The following is a 23,926-nucleotide window of genomic DNA, read 5'->3' as shown; positions in this document are numbered from 1 at the left end:
GGCAACCTGGGGTTCAAGGCCAAGTGTCTTGCCCAAGGACACATCGGCACTTGAGACACTGCAGCCCCTTCGGGTTTCCAGTGCATTGCTTTCTGTTGGCCTACCACATGGTTTGCATGTTCAGCAGGAAACTTTCTCTGCTTCACTCTTTGTCCTTTTACTACCTCCCACATTTGTGAGAGCACATCTTCCTCCGCTAGAGTAGAAACAAGACATCAGGAGGTTGTGCGCGTTGGAACAGAAACTCTGTGTTGTTCCTACAGGGCAGAAAAGTGAATGGAAAATCAATTATGTCTGCAATAAATAATCCACTTAACATGAGGGAGTTTAAATATGGGCAACAATGGCTTTTCAAGAGTTTTTATAGCTGAGGGCGAAAGCGCTGCTCTGAAGCAGCAGGGGGCATCTCACGCAGGGCACAGCGAACACGCTCAGATTCTTGTTTTGAAGGATTAGATAAGGTGAGAGGTGAGGAACATATTTCATAGTGATAAGACTGAACATGTGGGGGGTGTATGCTGATGAAACCAGTGGAAATAGGTTTAATGCCATTACTTTATACTTGTTATGTGAGTGGGTTTGGGAAAAAGGTCATGTGGATGTTACTACGACACCACCTGCATCACATTACTGTGTGTTGCTGCAGACCACGTCCAGCCTTTTATGAACACGATACTCGGGCTCTGGATTCTGTTAAGGTCTCAGTCAGGTTCCAGGATTGTTATGCAGATATAAGATCTCAGTAAACCAAACGTTAGGATAATCTCACAAGTAGCTCTTGACAGGAGTTCAGGTGAAAGATGTCAGCGGCCTTTTCTCACAGGCTAATCTCATAATGACCTGGAGCCCAAGCGGTGCAGGGTGGCCCCGCTTTAATATTCAATTCAATTCAATTTTATTTATATAGCGCCAAATCACAACAAAGTTATTTCAAGGCACTTTACAGAGTAAGGTTTAAAACCTCACACAACTAAACCCAACAAATCCCACATACAGCAAGCATATAATTTGACAGCAACAGTGGAGAGGAAAAACTCCCTCTCTAACGAGGAAGAAACCTCCAGCAGAACCAGACTGGATGTGGGCGGCCATCTGCCTCGACCGGTTGGGGTGAGGGAAGAGAGAGAGAGAAAAGCACAGCAACAACAACAAGCAACAACAAGCAACAACAGAGCACAGGCAGGATGGTTGGATCCACAGCTGCCCATCACAGACACAAGCCTTTAAGCCTAATCTTAAAGGTGGAGAGTGTGTCAGAGTGTGTGTCTTGTGTAAGCGGTCTGACCCCTGGCCCCAGGTCGGAACATCACAGGGGTCAGAAAAGGACTTGTTGGATTTTGGGCGTGTAATTATTGTTCCCTGTGTAAACCAATTTGGATACAAAGTGAAGTCATCCATCCTTTATCAGTAAGATAATGACTGTTTGCTTTCATCTCAGACCAGCACTGAGTGACGTAGGTGCGTCTTCTCACTCTGTCTCTTCTCTTTTCCCACAGATTGCTTTCTCCCAGCACAACAGCATCATGGACCTGGTTCAGTTCTTTGTCACCTTCTTCAGGTAAATTATTCTGCTCCAAGGAGGCTTCACTCCTCACAGGAATTCACTGCTGAGTGCTTCAGTTCCCAGCAGCTTATTCCACAACTGGGCCATAACCTGAACTCATAGTTACAGCAGGTGGCAGCAGCCTCAGGCAAGATACACTTCTGGCAATTGTGTGCATCTGCTCAGTAGCAACAAGCAAAGTTGTACAAAAGGAGTGTGGGTTAGTGTGAGACGCAGAAAGCAGGAATTCAGTTTAGCATCAAAGGCAAACAGAGTTATCCTGCTTTGGTTGAGTCAGCCTTTCACACTGGAGGGTCGGGACCTGGTGGAGGTTCAGGCAGGTGACCTGATGTGTCTGAGGTGCTGATGTTTTTAATAGTGCTGCTTTTGTCCTTAGTTAAATAGAAATGATCTAAAATGATTCCTGTTGCTGTCACAAATTCCTCCCATGACGGGTCCGATTAAACAGCCTGATGGAGCAGCTGATTTTACGGGCTGGATGAGAGACGTGTGAGTTACCGCTCACATTCATGCAGATAGAGAGTCTAATGAGAGGCTGTTGAGAGGAGACGTCTGGGAGGAAGTCTGCTGTCTCCAGGCGAGATCCTGCCACTCAGCTATGACACTGTGTGTGTGTGTGTGTGTGTGTGTGTGTGTGTGTGTGTGTGTGTGTGTGGTCTCCTCTTGTACGTACGTGTCCACCTCGGTGTGTTCGTGCGTGCGTCACTGTGCAGCCATGTGAGGAACTGAGCCATTTCTGTGCCCAGGGCCGGCTTGCGGACATCGCCGACCTTTAGGCCAGCATGGATGGATGATGTCATCAGTAGGGGACGGCATTAAGTTTTGCCGGGAGAGTTCTGTGTTTGTCACGACTCTGTTTATGAGTTGTTCTGCACCAGACTCTGGTGAGAAAAGGTTGCGTTCCAGCTCCAGCTCTTTTGGTCTTAGCTTTATTTATGGCCCTTGTTACATAACGTGCATGTTTTTCAGGGCTGGGAAAGGTTTTCAGGTCCATTATTTATATAATAGTGGCTTCACTGGCATTTGTGGCTTTAGCTAAACCTGCATTCATTCATACAGTATTTGCTGTTGGTTTCTTTGTAATATTTAAACTCTGCAGCTTTAATCATCTGGTCTGTTTCAGCTCAGGACGTTTGTTGACGGTGGCATTTTCAACAATAGAAAGCTTAACCAATGGGTCAAGCTGTGTCTTTCTACTATTTTTGTGCTGATTATAAACCACTTCATGTGTTTTTTATTCTTTTTTGCTTAATGCAGCCAAAACTAACCTTGTCCTTAAAATGACGACTGGCTAAAGCTACAAAAGCTCCGGAGCTGCAGGTACTGCCTCCCAGGCTGCGATGAGGTGGAGAAGCCGGTGAGGGCAGGTCAGCAGGTTCGACTGCTCCTCCAGGAAACGTGATGGTGACCTCAGCAGGACGAAGCTCTCCACCACTGGCTGCAGTTTCATTTAGGCTTTACAGGCTGAGATCTCTCATTTTGAACTCTGATGCTTAATTTCACGGCATTTTCTCATTTACTTTAGGCCACAAGAAAGATTTTGTTTCTTTATAAGTTCCTGACAACTCTCAAATGGTTGTGATGCTCCAACAATGCAGACGGAGGCATAAAGGACAAATGCTTGTTCTGTCGGTGGTCCACGCATAAACACCGGAGGCTGCACTGTAAAAGTCAGGGAGGTGTGGATGTGTGGGTCTGTGGTTTGGAGGTGTTCGTGTGGGCATGTTCCTTTTAGCTCCACCGTGCTTATGTCAGAGGGGTGAATGCCAGACAACCCAAGTCCTGCCGCTCCCTGTGCATATACAGTAATCCTATACGCAGGAGAGCTCGTAGGCAGCAGCACATTGATCTGCTGTGAAGAGCAGAATAAATAAAGGCCACATAAAAAGGAATGCGCTGAAATAAAAAGCACTGCTTATAGTTTGTTTTGAGGAAACTGGATTATTCATCACACTAAAGTAACAAACGTTACGTCTGAATCCTCAAACTGTAAAAAAAAAAAAAAAAAAAGTGAGCAGCACAAACGGGAAGGAAAGATGAGCCTTAAAGGCTGCAGACAACAGACAAAGCCTTGATGAAGGCGTAACGTCAGCGCTGCCATCAATAATTGAATGTGGCCTTATACAATAGCGTCATTTCCACTATGAATCCGGCGCTCTAATGGCCCAGACGATGGCCTTTGTCTGCATTGTGTCTTTTATTTAATGTTTTTTGTTAGAAAATTAGGCCCAGGTGCTGAAAAGCCCCGTCTCCGTATCGCTGCCCTCCTCCTCACGGACCCCCTTCACCTCCTCAATGTAGTCCGGTAAAAAGGAAGATGGAGGTAATTAAAGCAAATTCATGTGGTTGCTCTTTCCAGATTGAAATGCTAATAGATGACACTGCAGCGCAGCTTTGTCCAGTTAGTCCTCGTCCGCTAAACAAGCAGAAGCTGCTCGGCAGCAAGAGGCCGGTGAGGCACCCTGAGCTCACTGCCTGTCGACATTCACCTCCTCAGGCTGTGTGGAGGCGGATCCACGCTGTTCAAACATCTACTGTTTGTCTATTGACTCAGCAGCAGTAACGCGTCGTGTTGTTTGAAGTGGACTTCTGCTCTTTTAGTGATCAGACATCTGTGAGTCCAACTATTGGCAAGACAACTTCCTTTAGCAACTTTAGTTGCTAAAGGAAGTTGTCCAACTTTAGTTGCTAAAGGGACAAACAGGTTGAAGATGAGAAGTCAAAAGCAAAACCAAAGCAGAATGACTTCTTTTTGTTCTCCTCCATCTGAGAGGTTTTGGTCAGATGGTTTGTCTTTGACACACTGACTGTCGTTGACCTTGATCTGTACGTTCCACATGTCCAGTGTAGAAAGGTTCAAAAGCGTCATGATCAGGCTTCAGCTGCTCTTCACTTCTGCCTCAGGCAGCGATAGAAGAAAACAAACGTGCGGTTTGACTTTGGATCAGAACCGATCCGGTGGTTTAAAGGCTTGTCAGAGAATTAAAGGCTGAGCACTAGATTCTAATGTTATGGTGCAGCTGGAACGTTTCCACAGTCTCACTATCAACAACACGGCGTTGAATCGTATGTTCGTTTGAATCCACTGTGGCCGAGATGCAGATATAAAGTGCTGGATAGAGTCACAGCCAGCTGTTTTTATTTGACAAAGCATTCCTTGAAAGGCACACGGTCAGAGGCCACCGCAGATAAAGACTGGGACGTTAAGACGTGACAGCGCAGCCTGGCTCAGCACTGAGGTGATTTGCTGCTCTGTGCCCATGGAAAGCTGTTTCCCATTGAGAGCTATCTGTGGCTCATGTTCATCGAATAGCTTATTGATTTGTGCCTCTGGCCGCCGGGCTGGATGCTGCACCATGCTCTCATGCATGCATGCATGTGTTTGTTATGTACCAAGCTGCTTTGTTTGCCCTTAAGCACAGACCTGAGCCTATAGCAGCAGTCCCTGATGTGCATGTTGATGCTGGAGCCAGGATCCTGCTCCTTTAATCAGTGGCTTTTACCTGTGGCTGACCAGTCTTAGACCTGAACCTATCAGGAGGCTCAGTGGAGTGTTAACAAGCCCACAGGACTCGCAGCCTCCTCCTTTCTCCGTGCTAATGCTTCTGTAAAAGGGACAATTAGCCACTCCGCTCCGTCGGTTAAACGGCTAAACTCAGACCCTGCGGCCATTAATCGTGGCCAAAGTGATACAGAGAGAATGGTGGATCTGATGTGATAGTTGGGAATCCTGGGGTTTAGGGTTTTTTTCAAAGCTTACTTGTGGAGAGTCAGAGTGTTTGTGTGTAATTATTCAGTAAATATTCCTTGTAAGGATGATGTGGGCATTTGGTACCAGGGTTTGTAAACTCTAAGCATGTTGGGTTCTGGAGCAAGTGTGGGAGCAAGTTCTTTAAAATGGGTTTCTATTGTGCTTTCTCCTAAAAAGCTCCAATAATGTTTAAAGCCTAGATAGAAAATATTCATAATTTGGATTAAATCAGCGGCATGCGATTGAAAACTAGCAGCATCAGCGAGCGGTTCGTCATTGTCACCAGAGGGGGATTCCTGGTGAGGATGATGATGATGATGGTGATGATGGTGAGAGGTCGGCTGTGGACTGTAGAGGCCGTGACTGCAGCCTCTCACCACACTGGCTTTGAGAATGTCACGCTCATTACAGCACTGATAGCCTTTACAATGCGGCCGTCCCCACACGGAGTCACACGCACACGGAGCATAAAGAGCCCCTGTGTCCCGGCTGCTGGCCTCAGCAGTTCCTCCTGCACTTCCTGTTGTTAAGTCTTTGGTTTCGCTTGTGTTGAGTTCTTGTCAGAAGTTCTGCTTGACAGGGGACCTTTGTGTTTGGGCCCATGACTTTGGCCTCACTTGCTGCACTGTGTGTCTGAGTGTGAGAGTGCAGCAGGAGACATTGTTCTTTGTTGGAGAGCATCAGGACGCTCGTTGGCCTCTTGATGCCCTAAAATCCCCAACTGCCTGTGGCCACTGCGGTTTTGTATCCGCCACAAGCTTCCAGACAATTTCTCAGTTTCCTGAAGATCTTTGTAGTTTATGACAAATTCATAGAACTCATAGTAGTTTCATTTTGGATGTTGTTACAGTAGTACAGTGTAAGTACAGTAGTAGTACAGTAGTAAAGCTTAAGACAGCTGTCAAGTGCACAGGCAACATATACAAAACAATACTCTTGATATTTTTGCCGGTTCGTCTGCCTTCACAGTTACTTGTTGAACTCTGGCTTACATTAGTCTAAGCCCTTGAATGCAGCAGTAGCTTCTGTTCTGACCTAAAAACTGAATATGAACAAACTAAAAACTAAACTAAATTTGTAGCTGCAATAGACAAATCCACAAAGACAAACATCCCATGTATTTGTCGGTGCACTTCCCAGGAGTCATGACTTCTTGCTCCATTAATCCTCTGTCTTTTCTCTCTCCAGCTGTTTCCTGTCTCTGTTACTGGTTGCGGCGGTGGTTTGGAAAATCAAGCAGACCTGCTGGGCCTCGCGACGCAGAGAGGTGGGACAAGTCGCTGCCGCCGAGGTCGCCTGTGGTCGTTGCTTTAGTTCCGCAGGCCGGGATTTGCATTCAGTGCATGTGGGCGTTGTTGTTACACGCTGCTACCGATCTGAGGACTCAAGGAAAGCGGCGGTTGTAAAGGATGGGTTGATGTCATGAGTCGTATAAGAAGAAGAAATCTCTCACTTAATGAGCATCGCTATGACAATAAACAAGGCCATTCCCCTTAATTAGTGCTGCTCATGAACCAATTAACTCAAACGAAGTGATGCTAAACGAAGTGGAATGGAATGATATATCACCTAAAGCCTGAACAGATGCGGCATCATTTCATATTTACTCCTGAACGTCCTCACACTCACAGCGTTTACAGCTGCACTGCGCTCTGTGCGCCTCAATCTGTTTCTGTTCTTGGAAACTTTCTCACTTGTTCATTATTTCTTTGCACCTTTTTGTGGTTGAGTCATCAGGGAGGGAATCAGTGTAACTCATGAGCAGCAGAGATAATCGTCTGCTGTTATTGGCTTAATCCAAACACGATCCTGTGGGAATGGTTGCGCTTAAATACACTTGTTGGTTTGTGCCCCCTCTCTCTGCTGCTCTTCTGCCATTATGGAGAAAACGCCGCTGCTGCTTTCATGTGCAAATTAACTTCCAGTATTTAAATGCTGGCGACATGTTCTGTTACTTTTATGGTCTTTCAACAGAATTAGCTTTAATTAGGAGGATTTAGAATCTGTGTATGCGGTTTACATTTCTCTGAGCTTAGTCAGAGAAGTTGTTGTGGCTGGTTTTGTCTCTGTCTGCTTTAATGGAGACACAATCATGGACGTCGTCCACAGAATTGTTGTTTGTGTTTGTGTTCATAGAGGAATGAGAAGACGATTGCTTTGCACCGAAGCTTCATCTTTCTCCAGATGCAGCAGGCGTTTATCTTTACAGCTGCTTAACCTGCGGCTTGTTGCTGCACTGAACATCAAGCCACCAAAGGTCAAACCAGGGTCAGTGAAGGTTCAACTGGTCATCAGATGGAATAGGTTAGACAGTAATAATATTAATACCATTCAGGCTAATAGCATCACACTGGCTGTGGCGCATCCTCTCGCTCTGCTTGTCCTGTGGGTGATCGGTATCTGTGCTGCCTTGTGTGTTTAGCCACCTGTGACCCGAGTAGCTCGTGTTTGTTTAGCTTCTCCTGTCGGTGAGAGGAGCCGTGTAGCGGCTGCTGACAGGCCGGCCAGCGCTCGGCTACATTATTTATGAGCGCTGGTTTCATATCAGAGCAGAGCTGCAATGCTGCATTTACCGCACTGTTGGCTTTCCATCCGGCTCCCCTGCCGTCGCTCCAGCTCTGTTGTTTTTACCATCTCCCCATCACATAATAGGAGCTCACAAACCTCAGGTTCCAAGGTGGAATGTGGGCAGTTCAGCTTCACTTTCCTTCTCGTCATCAAAATGTACTTGAAATAAAATCTGTTTCTTTTTTTCACCACATAATTAATTCATCTACTGTGGCGAATGGAAAGCCCTCAAAGCGTGATCTTGTCACCGTAGCTGAAGCGACGGATGGGAAAGCACGGGATTTTACTGAGTAATGGTTCTCAGCCTCCCTTAGAGGGAGAGCGTGACATTGCCAACACAAAGAACCAGCGAGGTCCCTTTTTCTTCACCAGTCACATCACAAAAATGACATCTCTGTCTGTACGCAAACTGTTAACGAGAGAGAACAACACACGCTGTTAAATGTGACGTTGTAGAATGAATCATCATATCAAAACTCCTGCAGCCTAAATAACACGCCTTCAGAACCATTACATTCTTGATAGAGAATCAGAGCGTCAAATGTGCGTGCGTAGAAGAGGATGTGATCTGTATGTAGGTAGATGTGACGCGTGAGCAACTGGTGGAAACGTGGTTCCCCCTTTTTCTTAAATAAGGATAAATACAGACTTTTGGTTGAGTGTAACGAAGCCTCGCTGCAGAAAGCCTTTGCTTTAGTGGAAGCTGAAGCCTGTCGTTCCCTCACACCTTCATGGATTGTGCTGTAGGAGACAAATGGCTCCGGTAGAAGTCTATGTGTGAGCTCTGCAGACGCTCACCAGCTTCACTTAGCCTGCACTGCTGAGCGAGAAATTAACACTGCTGATCAATGGAGCTATATGCAGTGTGTGTGTGTGTGTGAGCGTGTGTGTTCATCCATGTTTATTTTGCTATTATTATGGAGATGGAGTGTGGTTGTCAGGTGCCTCGGGAGCTCAGGGAGCGATGGTCAATACGCTCCTCTACTGATCGGCTTGTGAGCTGCTGCGCTGCAAAATGTTTTTATAAATCTATGGATTACTTTATTTTAAATCTTTAATATTTATAAAGGCACAAATAAAGTACCATGTCGGATCCATCCTGTACGGTTTGATACTAAAAAGCCTTTTATTTTCAGTAAAATAATAATTTGAACCATGGCCTAGTTTACCCAGAAGGTAAAAGTGACAGGTCTGAGATGATAACAGCCTAGTGAATGCAGTGACAGTGAGCTCGTGGCTCCTGTCACCGTGTAGATGAGTCTAATTAGAACAGTGAAGAACCTCTGGTTCTTGCATTGTGTGGTGTAAACGTATGGTCTGTTTGCTGCTCTGCTCTGCTCTCCACAGAGCTGGTCTGATGGGAAAACACAGCACAAGGTGAAAATGGGATCTTTTCACTGTTAATTATGGATCACAGCCCACCAGAAGAAGCACGGCTATTAATAGATCCAACAATCAAAGGCTACTTTGAAATTCTAATAGTGATGCGCAGACACGTTTCTGGGCTTCCCTAAAGGGCAGCTCCTCCAACACATGTTGCGAGTTCTTGGGTTATGGTTGAACTGGACCAGATAAATGAGCCATAATGGTAAAAAGCTCCGTCCGTCTGTCCGTCCGTCTCCCTGTAAAGCTTCTGTGTTTATTCATCGGCTGCAGCCTTTTAATCTCCTCAACTGGTCTTAAATTGACTCTGGCTCAGTCAGCCTCCGACAGGCGTCACTCTGAGCACGCGAGTCGGATCTGCATCCTCCTGACCTGCTGCCTTCATCGTTATCGCACGCTAATTTTCTTAAATTAGATGTTTGCACTCCTCTTTCACAAGGCAATTAACATTTTGTGTCATTTCCCCCCACTCTCATTAAGGAATTACACTCTGAGATGCTCCACTCTGAAATGCAGGAGGGTGAGAAATCGCAGCATAATGAAGAGAGCTTGATTAAAATTTAGGTTTTAAGGCTATTTTGTTTGTTTAGTACTTGTCAGCGATGCACAGTCCAATATTGTGGCTTTTGAAGCAGATTATGCTGCTGTAAATCATTTCCTGAGGCCTCGTACGGTGGAATTTGACTGCCTGCAAAGTGGGGAAAAGATGCTTAATTTTAATGGCATTATGTCAAAATGAAGAGGTTATTGAAGTATTTATTAGGACTAGGTGACACAACTAGAGTCTATCTTGCAGGGTTTATACTGCTCTAGCCAGTTGAAAAGTTGTGTCTTCGCTAATGAACGGAACGCGGTGGTGTTTTACAGTTGCAGAGGTGACGTTCTGCTCTGATTGCTCCCTTCTTGGCTCCCGCATCCTCCAATCTGCAGTCACGGAGATTAGCCAGTCTGGACCAGTGAACGCCAAATCACTTGTGTAACTGTTTGTGTAAGTGTGTGTTTGTCTCCTATTTAGCCGGCGTTAATCATGGTGGTAGATTAAGAGGTTGAATGCGTCCAGGCCTGGCTGCCGTGGGGTGGGACACCCCCCCCCCCCCCCCCCCCCCCCCCCCCCCCCCCCCCCCCCCCCCCCCCCCCCCTCCGTCAGACGCTCAGTCAGAAGCTTTTCAACCTTAAAAACGTCAGTATGAAGTCAGAGGAAGACGTAGGTTTAGAAATGAAAAAACAAACAAAAAAAAAACAAATTTTAAAACTTTGTAAGAATATTTTGTGGAGTGCATGCATGTGAAGACAAACACCATCTCAGTAGAAGTGTTATTCTGTCACATTGAGACTCTGAGCTGCGGTTAATGCATTAATGATGCTGCTATCAGCTCCGACCAGGTGAACGCTATCGCTGTCACACATCCAGATCGGCTTGAAGGTGACGCACGCCGCACTGCCACCAAGCCCAAAGCCACAGAAGTAAGACAGGAGGCGAGGAAAGGACATGTCCCCAGAGCCGTGAGGTGGAGGAGCTGGTTCTCTGCCCCTGTTCTGTCTGATGCCTCAGGCAGGTCAGGCGTCTGTAATGAGACGCCTGCCTTCCTCCACCCACCGCTTCAGCCGTCTCCTCCTCTGTTTCTGTCGCTTTGTTGCTGATGCTATCGTAGGAATCCACTCGTGGTCGTCATCATGACTGATGGCATGTGTTGACTCAAGGTGTGAGCAGATAATAGAGCTATTATTATTAACGCCACCTGTAACTCTGTAATTGGACCTGGATGATGTGGAAGTTCAAACGTGAAAGCGAGTTTTGCTTTCTATAATTTTTTTTTCAGTTAAAAGAACATTTTTCCACTTGATCTTTATCCCACAGCAAAACAGATTTGATTAACCAGCGGAGCTCGAGCCACAAACGGCCCATAATCCACTGCGCTCTTATGTAAACTGCCAAGCGGCTGTGCATGTTTTCTAACGGTTGCTGTTTGGAAGTTGCTGTGCGCTGAGATACTGCCACTCAGCGCTGGAGCTGAACAGCATCTCCAGCAAACACACTTTAGAGCAGCGGTGTCACCGCGCGGCTGATGCTGCTCTGCTCTGTATGTACTGCAGAAACCTGTCTGGGATCAGAGCTAAAGCAGCGGCGAACGCTGCGTGTGTCGTGCAGACGCCGACGGTGCCGCAGAGCCCACTCTCTAAGCTCCACGCTGCAAACAGGCCAGTGTGGGTGTGTGGCTTCTCCGATGGCTTGCTAAACATATCTTTGTGCTAACATAATCCTTGTCATATCATAAGCCAGTGGACAATGATGATCCTAATCCTGCTCTAAAAAGATGTTCATGGACTGAAGGCGCTCGCAGACACTTCTGCAGGCGGTCGTTGTAAACACACTTTGGATGAGAGCTTTGGAACCCCGTAAATGTAAAGCGATGGTGGACTTAACGCTGATGCACCCAAACGAGGAAAACATGTTTAAATGGAGAGTTTAACACCCAAGGATCTGAACATGACTTGACTTCACTTCAGGTCTTTGCAATGTTTTTTATTCGATTTGACTTGACTCAGTAAAAAGATGAGACGTGTGAACATCTTATTCTAGAGCATAAAAGTATATGAGCACGGTCGCTCCTCCAGCTGCAGTTTGTTCAGATAGATATTAGACATGAATCAAAACAAATATAAAATAAAACACACTGACCTTGACCTGTGTCTTTTGACATTTGAGATTGAGTTTTATTGAATTTCCTTTTTCCTACGACATCATATTTAACAGGTTATGGTGAAGTTTGGATGGACATGACAGAAAAGTTCACAGCAGCCTCATGTAAAGGTTTCACAAAACAAACTGAAGCGCATCAGGAAAACACGAGCAGAGAAAACAGAGGGGAAGGGGAATTATGATAAATGCTAGTTCAATATTTAGGTGTGTAACAAACTGAACATGCAGCTAATTCCTTGAGCGGAGAACAATCTCAGTCCAATTAGCAACTCGCAGAAGAAATTCATCCAGGACTGGAACCAGTTCTGCGGCCGTGATTTGTTTAGGAAGCAGATTAAAGTGAGTCTCAGCTGCACTGAAGTTCATTTGAGATGCTGCAACAAATATCAGGCAAACGGCTCCTGGGATCAGAGAGGTGGTGAACTGAACATGCATTAATGATGAGGGGGTCACAGCTCTGATTCAAACAACCCGGGCAACACTTTACTGCAGTGTGGTCTGACGACTGTCACTCAGAGCCTCAGTAACCTGTGTTCTGTGTATGTTACACATTATGTACATATATACATCATGTACCCACACGGTGTATTTCATTTGCTGTATTTATTTATTTTGCAATATGAAGATTTTGCTTGTTTTTTTTTACTAAACTTTACTTGATTACAGTTTTCCATACTGCTCTACTGTTTAATGTCTCCTTGCTGCTGTAGACCAAAGAATTTCCCCATTGTGGGATGAATGACGTCCATCTTGTAGCTTTATTTATGGGAACGTTCCTGTGGGTTCGTGTGGTTCCCCAGAAGAACCCACACACAGAGGAACCCTTCGGTTCCGTGCCTCGAGCTGCGATCGCAGTCTGGGCGTTTCCCTCTGCGTATGTGGTCACGTGACCGGTCCTGTGCTGCTCAGTCTTCATGGGCAGGTGTTTACGCCTCTCATTGTCTCTGAGCAAAAATGAAACGCAGCTGAAGTGGATCTCGTGCCTTCACGTAACAAACGAAGCGGCCATTGTTCAGCATTAGTAAGAGGTGTTCGTGCTGCTACTCTAAAGCTCTCCTGTCGACTGAAGGTTTGATGCAGCTTCTGTGGCTGCTAAGCTGCACATTGTATCTGCTGTGTGGGCCGTTCACGGCGCCGCTGAATGAGGTTTAATTTGTTGGTGACTTTCCTCCTGGGGCTGAAGACAGATTAGCTTTTTTCTTTGACTCAGGTCTTTCCTGTGACTTAGAGCACAGCTCTGGTACAATTCATGGACGTGTGACGTCTCAGTCACACGCTCTCGGACCAAAGCTTCTCATCTTATATCATCTTATAGAATATCAAAATATCTGAACCAGCACAGCTTTACTTTCTACTTTGCATCACAGTATTTTATTTCTAGGCACCTACTCCACTGACGACCACCCAAAGCGTCCAGCACAGATTTCCCTGATTAACCCAGCACCAAACTGAGACGATGAATTAATCAGTCAAATCAACAGCTTGAGCCTGTAGCTGAAAGGAAAAGCTGTAGACGCCCACTCTGCTCCATGAAAACACAAACACGGGTCAGACTGGAGACAAACTGTTTCCTGAGGTCTGCGTTTCTCCGTATGAGGCCACTCAACCCCCAGCATCACATTCATTCCTCCAGGCTTCAGCTGCCTGCATACAATAAAATATACATGAATAAATACATAAAAAGCATGTGGTTCAAAAAGTAAAAATCCTCTGTTTGTTTACACACACTCCTGTTTATAACTGCATCCAGTACATGTTGACACAGAACTGCTGCCCGTTAATGGACTAGAGGTCAAAGGTCAGAGACGATGTGAACATTTACACTTGCTGAGGTCCTGTTGTGTTTTCCTGGTGTTCTTGTTTACCTGCTGTTAAATGTCATTAAATACTCATGACATATTGAAGAGCTTTAAGCTGCTTAAGAAGACGTTTAATGAGCAGTGGATTAAACCGTTGCCGGCGTCTGAGATGACTGGCTGATTTTATCCCCACCTCCCGCTGGTGGCAGTAGCTTGAAGCTGCTGTGCGCTGATGAGGACGAACGTGGCGCTGTCTGCTCTTCGCTGCTTTTTACCTGCATCAGGTGAAGCCGGCGGCTCAGTCCTCGTCTGAGCGATGGGTGCAGTACTGCGGGCGAGTGCTGTGGCGGCAGCGTAATTGGCCGTGATTTAAAAACCCTCTGATGGCTTAAGTTGCAGCGCAGTTTGGCAAATTAATGGTTTTTAATCGAACGTGTGAATGGTTTAATATGGCGGAAAAAGACTCCTCTGAGGACTTTAATAGAGAGCGCAGGGACTTCTGGCTCTTATTTAAACCCAAACGACACATACAGGAGCTGTGATAAACCACTGACTGATGCACAGCCCAGGTTTAGCTGTTCTTCCTGTACTTTCTTAAAAGCTCTGAAACCATCTGCTCATTCTTTCCTTCGACTTTGCAGACGAATAGAACACTGTCTCTGCTGGGTGTAAATGACTTCGCGTTCTTCGTGTTGAAGAACAGGTGCAGTTTGGCTGCGGAGCCAGAATGTCACGTTCATTATTATTGTTATTAATGATCGAGTCCAGCAAATAAACAGCGTTTGTTTTGGTTGAGCTGTGTTTGCTGTGGCTTCAGTATCATCAACGTGGCTTATTAGTGATGCTCCTAACGTAACGGAAGCCTTTTGCTTGGAGTCGAGGATCTGCTGTTTGTCTGATTACCTGTGAATCCCTACATGAACTACGGCTGCATTGACCTTTTCCATGTCTCTGGGGGTGAAGCTGAACCTACAGTGTTTAACACTGATGTGCCTGAGACCCTTACAGCTTTATTCGTTCTCCTCCTTTCATGCGGTTGTTCAGGAGGAGCATCATTAGAGTCTTATTCTTCTCCTGCTTCATAGTTGATGTTTGACAAATCTGTGGCTCTTTCTGCTTTCGTCTCCTGCTCAGTCCGGATTGTTCCGCGTTTTGTGTGTTTTTCTCAGCGTTTTGTGCTTCTGCCTGGAACTTGAGAGCGGATAGACTGTAAGTCTGCCTCCAGGGGTGAAAATCCACTACAATCAGCCAAACGGAGATGAAGTTAACCCCCCACAGGTGCCGAGGTGCGTGTGTGTGTGTGTGTGTGTGTGTGTGTGTGTGTGTGTGTGTGTGTGTGTGTGTGTGTGTGTGCGCGATGTGTTCATGTGCGTATGTGTGCGTGCGTGCGTGAGCTTCGTGTTTGCTTATTAATTCTAAGTGTGTGTCGGTCTGTATGTTTCCGCGCATGTGTATTTTCTGCCAAACGCTCTTTTAATCAAACACTTGAGTTTTTTCTCTCTTTAATTATGTGAGACCTAATGGTGCAGAGAGCTTTGGTGTCTTCATTAAAGCAGCCGTCTCCTCTGTCTGCCGCGCTCAAGTTGAACTATTCAAACTTTTAGCCGACATTCGAATAAAAACGTGTGCAGATTAAGATTTTAGATTTTAAGATTAAAAAGAAGGATTTTATTCAATGTGCTTGAATAATTTCTAGTGAGTTTCAGTGACATGCAGCCGCCTCCTGATTCTGCCTGAACCTTGTTCCTGGACTCAGTCATCACTGATTTGTTGCACCAACTACAGTTGAGTTTTCCAGCTATGGCATTAATTTCAACTTTATTGGATAATTAAGATAATGGGAGGTATTTTCACAGACAGTGCTACGAGACCATAAAGCAAACAAAGGCCCAAAAGAAGCGGACGGATCAGTGCCACGAAGGCAAAGTAGGAATCTTGTTGGAGATAAAGGGGATTGTAGTCAGATGAGGAGACACGGTGAGGACAGGAGAGAGTAATTGTGTGATAGAGAGAGGACTAGACCAGACTGGCTGCCAGTGTGATTAATGAGACGGCGCTGGAGCCCACTCATAACAGATCCTTGGGAGAAAGTTTATATTAGGTGTCAGTATAGTCCAGGTACTTTTAAATACATGAAAGCACAGATCACAGTGGAAGAAACGCTTCCCAGCTCCGAGATGGGAGGTTGTTGTTTAGCTCCTAGAATCGGTTGTAGTGATTCATCATCCTGTTAAAATGGCCCACAAGCAAAGCAAATACCCAGCGGTTCAAACACCTTCTTCTCCTTCTGTGATATTCAGGCTCTGAATAAAATGTGCACATTTATCACCTGGAGAGCTGCTAAAAGCATTTAAATGAAATAAAAGCTCTTTTTTGTGGTTTACATCCGAGAAGGAAGGTTGTCTTCTAGAAAAGTCACTGACTGTTACTGATGCAAAGTAAAGATACCTTTAGGTGAAAGTAGAGGAAGTCTTTGTCAGTGATGAAGTCATTAGGGAAGCGGGGCGTCGTCGTTCTGTTGTGACCTGCTTGATAACAAGTGTCCGCCTCTCATTAAACGCCACCGCTCTGTTAATGATGCTGTCGCTGGAGTCACTGGTCAGAATCACTCATTTGCATTCAAATGGAGGCGACGCGGAGACGACGGCGGCCTCGTTAGTCACAGCTCTATCGTGTGGTTGAGTGTCTGGGTTCTGAGGTCACTAAAGGCCAAACGGTGATTCATGAAGCTGCATCCGTTGATGCTTCCATTCTAAACACACCAAGCACCGGCTGGAAGCACAAACCTCATCACTGCCCTGTAACCTCTGCAGAGTTGCTCATGGGCTCCGGGTCAACGTCCACGTCAGCTCGCTGAGTTTTGAACCGAAGCAGAGTTAAACTCCAGGTGTTACAAAGTCCTGGCATTGACGTGCTGTAACCGGCAGTGCCTCTAAATTAGACATTATGCTTTCTTGTCAATAATCTATTTATGAATGACTGTGTTCTGAACGCAGCCATCATTCACAGCTACTGAACCAATACAGCAACGCTGGGAACAGCTTCACCCAGCTGTGTGTCTGTCAGCGTGGTGGTAAAATGTTGACTGTGTTGAGATATTTACTCTATCATTTATATTGTATATCACCACATCTCTTAATCCTCAAGTGACCACAATCTGTGCACCATCCAAAAGCCTTAAACCTGACAAATAATCCCCCAAACCCCTCAGGAGAAGCAGCAGAGACCGCAGGCAGAGGACCGAGGTGGGACCTGGACGTGTAGGTTATATTTACACATGGGAATAATGTGATGCTGTCTGGGAGATTTGGCACGTTATAGATAATCCATCCTCAATGTATGAGCTAAACCTCCTCGGCTTCAGCCACTTCAGTGTGTAGCAGCACGTTCAAGTCGGCTCCTGTGTGAAACTGAAAGTGCTGATTGTTGATTGGATCAGTGATGCATGAGTTTAGATTTCAGTGACGAGAAACATTAGGGTTTATTTCATACTGTTCTGAAAGGGAGCGGTGTTCATTTTGTTTGGTCTACGCTGAATCGTTGTGCGTTCGCCTCGTGTGTTGGTTAGCGCCATGTGTCACGCCTGCTGCATTGTTGTTATCAGTTGAGCTAACTTGTCCTCCAAACTCTATTAGACCCACGCCCACACGCCCCCCCCCCCCCCCCCCCCCATCCCCCCCCCCCCCCCCCCCCCCCCCCCCCCCCCCCACGCTGCGTTGTATGGGCTGATGGACAGGAAGCCCGGCAGCAGCAGCTGTGGCTGCAGATGTAAATAAGCCCAAGATCATAAACGCACATTCTCAGCTTCTACACAATCACGTTCGTAGAGAAACACCTCCCACGGCACCTTGGGAAATTCTGCAGCACTTGTCTGCCATCTGTTAGCGTACACGGAGGAGACGGAGGGGAGGCGTGGGGATGGGGAGAGGAGGGGAACAGGTGGGAAGAAGCCTGTTCAGTGGTGAGTTTGTTATTCAGAGGGAAGAAGTGTCTGGAGTAAAGTTACCAGCAAAACAAATGAGCCTATTGTTTGCTGAAGGAGAGGGAGTCAGACTTGAGGGAAGCATCTCTGCAGGCAGATCAGAGTCACTCAGGTCGTCTCCACCTCCTGCTTCAGGTCTGCTTCTGCCTGAACCTCTGCTGGTGAGAGTGAGCGCACACTGACATCTCAGCAGACGCCACGTGGTTGAGGGGGCTGTTTCCTGCCTTTTGTTTCCTCTCGTTTTTGGCAGCATGAGTCCCATTCTCAGAAATCACATTTTATTTGTGCAGTTAAATCCCGCTTTAACACCAGAAATCTCAGTTGTTCTGTTCCCTGCTGCACTTTGTCGTATCGTATGTTTATAGTAGATCAAACCTCTAGAAAATGCTCTGATGACAGCTTTATGTCTGTATGAGCATGTTCTCGCCAGCGGAGGCTCGTTTTTTGTGTTTGTGTAAATGATGAATATCTTGTTTTTGGATCGAGGCTCATTCGTTTCCACCTTCCGTCAGCGGCATGAATCAGGCTTTGATATGTGCCTTCCAACAATCTGCTCCCCCGCTGTCTATTCATCTCTAGTAATTTCCTCACCTCACTAAGTTCATAATTATAAGTCTGCGCCGCCATTATTAGGGCTTCAAAACAAACAACAGAGCCCCTGCAGCTGAGAAGCCAGCCATGACAGCCTAAATACTGTTCCCCTGCTTTTATTAGCTAGCTTATTAACATTTTAGCCATCAGGGTTTTCTGGATCCAAGCTGCCACACACACGTGACGGAATTTAATATCCAAAAGATTATTCAAAGTATATCTGACATTGTTATTATTATGGAATGAATGTTACGCCTTTGATAGCAGAACGAGACGTTCAGCTGTTAAAAGTTTGATGAGCTTTTGAATGACTAAGGATAAAACTTCTCACACCTCTACTGAAAAAAGGAATGATATGCCTCTGTTTAGGAATGTTAAATAATAAAAACAGATAAACTGTTAAATGTCTGGAGTTGATATTTCCTCCCAGGGAGGAAGAGTCTCGTAGATGCTGATGCTCTCATGCTGCTGACGCAAATGAGATGAATGACGGACGTTTGAATGGATCAGAAGCAGTGTTCCCTCTAATTTTTCGTGTCTGAGCAAACACAAACCGATCCCTTGGAGCGCTGAGTGACATCACACATGTTCACTGTGGTCACGTCAGCATTGCATCCGTCCAAATCGCATGGTTTATTAAGGTGAAATTACAGCATTTACATTTGAACCTGCAGCCTTCATCGCTCCGTTGTTAGTGACCTGAGAGGCCTTCTGTGCAACCTCAACCTTCCAAACCTCAACTTTCTATTTGAGTGAACGTCATCCAGTCACACTCGGGTTTATTTTAACGTAACCTCCTGCTCTGACTGATTCCTAACGCTCCTCACTCTGCCTCATATTAAAGAAGGCAATTACCTGCTCTTTCATTATTACTGATACTACTTTACTTGCTATACGACACACACACGTCCAACAAGGCTTTGAGTTACAGTAGAGGGGAACTTTTAAAGGCTTGAACATTTTGTTACTTACAAACGTGTGAGTGAGTGGGAAATACTGAATGGAGTACGTGGAGCGACGCTCATTTGACCCCGGAAAAACAAACAGCGGCTCATTTCACCGCGGTCGTCATTTACTGTACGTTGATGAGCTGCGTAAATACGTCTGTGAATCGCATCATTTGCTGAAGCAGCCAGTCACCGCTCTCTCACTGACTCAATGCAAAATAGCACAGAATGAATGGTTTATTGTTTTTTCACTCTACAGTGGGTTGGATTTTCTGTGAGCGCGACCGCGTGCAGCATAGAGGGAACAGAAGCATCCAGTAATGAAGCTCGGTTAGTGGAAAACGGCCACTGCTGCAGAACAGAGGGACCGAGAGGAACGGACACAGGAAGTCGTAGTTCTTCTTTGTCTGTCACCGACGCTGTACTGGCAGTGGCCTCTGTACAAACAGTACTGGATGGCAGCCAGCACATAGGAATTAAAGCCAACCTGGTGGAGTAGAGAACTGACTGGACACACGTCAGAGTTGAATCCATAAAGGTGTTATTCTGGAAAAAGACGAGGTCCTTCTTTCTGCACTAAGTGCTGCTATTTAGCAGCAGGGGACTGAAAGTCTCCAGAACAAACCTTGATATGCAGCTCGGCCCAGTCTGCTAGAAATGCTGCATCATGACATCACAGGCTCTTTATTCATAGAGAGTTTGTTTATCATTGAGCTTCTCTACATGCAGCCGTCAGGTCCAGTTTAAACGGCTGCTTTATATTAACAACCACTGAATTAGTCTGTGAAATATATTCTCTGTGCTGCTTAAAAGGACAGGTGGGTAATAAACCCCCACACAGTCCAACCGTTTCCACTGTGAGCGACCAGCTTGTTAATGGCGCTGCCGCCACCAGGTACCGGCTCCGGGCTCTGGGCTCCTGATGCGGTGACTGTGGCTCCCTTCGTTGTGGGAACGTGTCACTGGACGTGACGCGGCGAGACTGAGGAGGTGTGGCCTGCGACCCATGCTCCATTATCTGTCCTGTAACAGGCCGCGCTGGGTGGTGAGCTGTGACGGACGCTTGGCAGGGCCGACCCCCCGCTGGCTGCACACGGGTCGGCCCGCAGCAGGGACCGGGATGGACGGACCCGTATCTGTCCCAGTCAGGACGAGGCGGTCCTTCCAGCGGCTCAGGGTCTGCAGGCTTTAGTGGGGATCGGTGAGTCTCCTCCAAAGCGGATGTAAGAGCAGCTGAGGACCCACACAGGGAGGAGGTGATTGCAGCTACTGTATGTGGAGGTCTGGCATCCGCTCGTGTCTGTCTGGAGAGACACTCGGCAGGACCCTCTCACGCTGAGCCAATCAAAGCCAAGAGCCAGTCCTTTCTCTGAGATAATGGCCCAATCAGACAGAAGGACAACAGCTCCTCATCGGTCAATTACCCAATCACAGAATACTCATCATCTTTTCAGTCTCGCTGAAGAGCAGCTGTTCTTTCCGTGTTATCGCTCAGTAGAACTCAACTACTGCTTTGGGACAACGTGAGTAAGACTGAATAAAGGAGACAAGTGTTCGTCTGATTTAGGTGATTCCATTCACCTGCCAAATACTAAATAATTAAACCAAGTAATGTTAAAACACCAGCATGCTGTAAATGTACTACTATTAACTACTTTAACCTGACAAAATACAAACCTTTGATGGAAACGAAGAATTGCATAATGTGAGTAAGTAGTTTGTTTTCTAAGCTGGATGATGATGTGTAGCAGAGGGAGCTGCCGATGACTGGTATTAGTAGATGTCGGCTTTTGAGGAAGATGAATGGAAATGCATTAGTGCTGTTCATTAATGGTCTGGAACCAAAGCTGCAAAGTTGTTCTACTGTACATACATCATCACAATGTTCTCACCATAAAGACCCAGTACTTTGTTCCCCTTTAAACAGCTGCTTCCTGTTCTCCTGAACATAGTGTAGATTAAATGAACTTCACCTAAAGAACAGCTGAGTCAAGACTGGATACAAAACAAACTCATCCAACTGTCTGACGTCGCCTTCTTCTTTACAACCTTTGGCTAAAAACAGTCTGCGAAAGCAGAAGTTCACGCTCGTCTTTCTGTTTCCAAACTCTCGCTGTCTGTCATCACTTTCTTTCTCGCTCACAACTTTTTCCTACAACTTTCCAACCCCACTGTTGTGTCTTCATGCAACACTTTGTCGCCTATATCTGTTCATCCACGGTTCAGGAATCCTGCTTCCCCGTCTCCTTGTTTACACAGCAGCAAATATAGAAGCTGAGTTGTGCTGCTGCTGCGCTCCAGAAAAGACAGATGTTTGCATTTGAGCGCTGTGTGAAGTGGATCTCTGCCCTGTGCCTTTTCTACCTCGCCTCCTTCTCTGCCTCTGTATCTAGACTCAAGCCTACGCCTCAGTGTGACGTCTGCATGAATCAGCACTAACAGATTGGTTCCAGCGGCTTTGACATTAGTCCTGATGATGTAGGTGGTCACTGCTTCCTTCCACTGCTCTTGGGTTTGGTCCTTACCTCACCGCTCCGTTGCATGATTCACAACCATTTAAGGCTAATTCTAGTATTTAGGGCTGTGTTTTTATTCTCAGCCTCGGCCTTCAACAGCTTCGCTGCATCTAAGCTTAAACTCGCAGAGGCTGCTCATTGTTGGCTCTAGAGCCCTGCTGTTCTGATCCTTCCTGCTGCTGTGTTGACCCTACAGACACTGAAGGTGAAGGTCGTCTCTGTGTTACAACTGCCTGAAACGAGCGTCCGGGCCTTGAACTGTGTCTAAGGTAAAAGATCAAAAAGTTTAAGTATTTACTAAAACTCAGCAAGAAGAAAGTGAACAAACGCTGCAGCTTTGATACAGACATTAACGAAGTTTTATGAGCTGCTAAACCAAGAAAGTTGGGAATCTATTCAATCTCTGTTTTATTCACCATCCATTGTTTCTGGAAGCGGAGCAAATCAATAATTTTGTGATTGTAACAGCCCTGAGGGATGGGAGATAGGAATCTGCTCCGATAATGAGCCGCTGCTCGAAGCTGCAGGGCAACAAATTACAAGGATACACACAGTGCATGTACCAAAGCCAGAGAGGAGGAGAAAGTCAGCGCCACAAACTTTACCTGCGAACATCATTAATGTCAGGACTGCAGGGCCTTTAACCGGAGCAAAGCAGCGCTGCAGGATTCTCACTGGTCTCAAATAATTAACGATCATTGTTAAAGACGAACTAAGAACGTGAATGCTGTGCTTCAGAGTGAAACCGGAGCGTCTGCATGATCAGCTCCTGCAGCGCTGCTCTGATGGGGCAGACGCTCTAATGCATCTATCCTGTGTACTTAGGCTCTGAGGCACTCTGCAATAATGCTGTGCTGGCTGTTTATTGGCCCATCCGTTTCTCGTCCTCTCACCCTTCCTTCCTTCCTTCCTTCCTTCCTTCCTTCCTTCCTTCCTTCCTTTCCTCTCTCGCAGCCTATTCTCTCTCTGGGTATTTGTTTATCCCAACTTTATTGACCTCTCTCTTGTTGCCAGCTTTGCCTCTCGGACACTGATGGCTCGGCCAAAGATGCTGCTTTTTCATTTCTCCAGCTGGCACCGTGTAGCACAAGGAGGCCTGTGGGGTCAGTGCTTTGCCTGCTTGTCAGAATTAGTCAGGCTGACACACACACACACACACACACACAGCCCAACGCTGGGCTCCAGATAGTTATCGATCAGAGATTGATTGAGCGGCTCCTTGTTAAAAAGCTCTGGATGAGGCCTCCAGGCTGGCAGGTAAAGTTGCTGACTCCTCCATCGCGTGCAAACCCTGTGTTGGTTTATCAGCACAAACATATACACATGCTCACTTGATGACTTGTGTGTGTGTGTGTATTTTGACGTGTTGAGGCTGTTGTTAATGAGATGGGGGCTCGATGCGTTGAGCTCCCAGGGCCTTGAAAGAGCAGGAAGAACCGAACACCAAACGGACTCTTATCAAAACGCCTTCGATCGACCCGGCTCTGGTGGAACATTGTGCTTTGCTTAGGACTGACTGGCAGCGGAGGCTTAGTGGGTAAAGCCAAAGGGTAAAGTCCATGACCTGCTGCTTTTTATTTCCATGCAGAACCAGAGAAGAAGAAAATACAACTATCAGCAGCTCTGCCCTGCTCTACACGTCACCTCGCCTTCCATTTATACCACGTCTGTATCGTATTCAAAGACACCCTCGCTCCGTCGCCGAGTCGACCCGTGTTCCTTCCCTGCAACAGTCCTGAAGTGGTTTCAAAGTGAATATGATGATATTTGACAGTAAATAAGGCCCTGGATGATTAAACATCTCCTCACATTACGGCATTATGAGGATATAACGATCTCATTAGCAAAAGGTTTCCCTGTGTGCTTGTCATCTCACCAACCAATCAGAGCTGCTCTCACTGACCTCGGAGTCGCCGACCTCGGGTGACCCGCCCCCTCGGGCTTTCTTCTTTGGTGCAGTTTAATTGGACGCAGGGTAGGAAGTGACAGTCCGTCATCTGTGGAGTGTAATTGCTGGGTAGGACCAGCCAACCACAGAGGTCGCAGATAATGATTATGTGCTGCGTCGTAGGTGCAGGTGGGAATTGACGAACGTTAATCTGGTGTTTGATTAGTTGCTGAAAG

The 23,926-nt window shown here is 46.4% G+C and overlaps 1 protein-coding gene across 1 annotated transcript in view; it reads left to right on the top strand.

Annotated features, from left to right (window-relative positions):
- Window positions 1–23,926, top strand: part of atrnl1a (attractin-like 1a) — a 76,771-nt gene that overhangs the window by 25,082 nt on the left and 27,763 nt on the right. The window contains exons 9-10 of the mRNA XM_029175049.3: window positions 1,497–1,558; window positions 6,504–6,582. Of these exons, the coding sequence (XP_029030882.1) occupies window positions 1,497–1,558; window positions 6,504–6,582 (141 nt within the window). The remainder of the gene's footprint in view (window positions 1–1,496; window positions 1,559–6,503; window positions 6,583–23,926) is intronic.

This window comes from Betta splendens, chromosome 15 (assembly GCF_900634795.4).
Source record: "Betta splendens chromosome 15, fBetSpl5.4, whole genome shotgun sequence".
Classification (NCBI taxonomy): Eukaryota; Metazoa; Chordata; class Actinopteri; order Anabantiformes; family Osphronemidae; genus Betta; species Betta splendens.
This window is presented reverse-complemented; position numbering and strand designations above follow the sequence as displayed.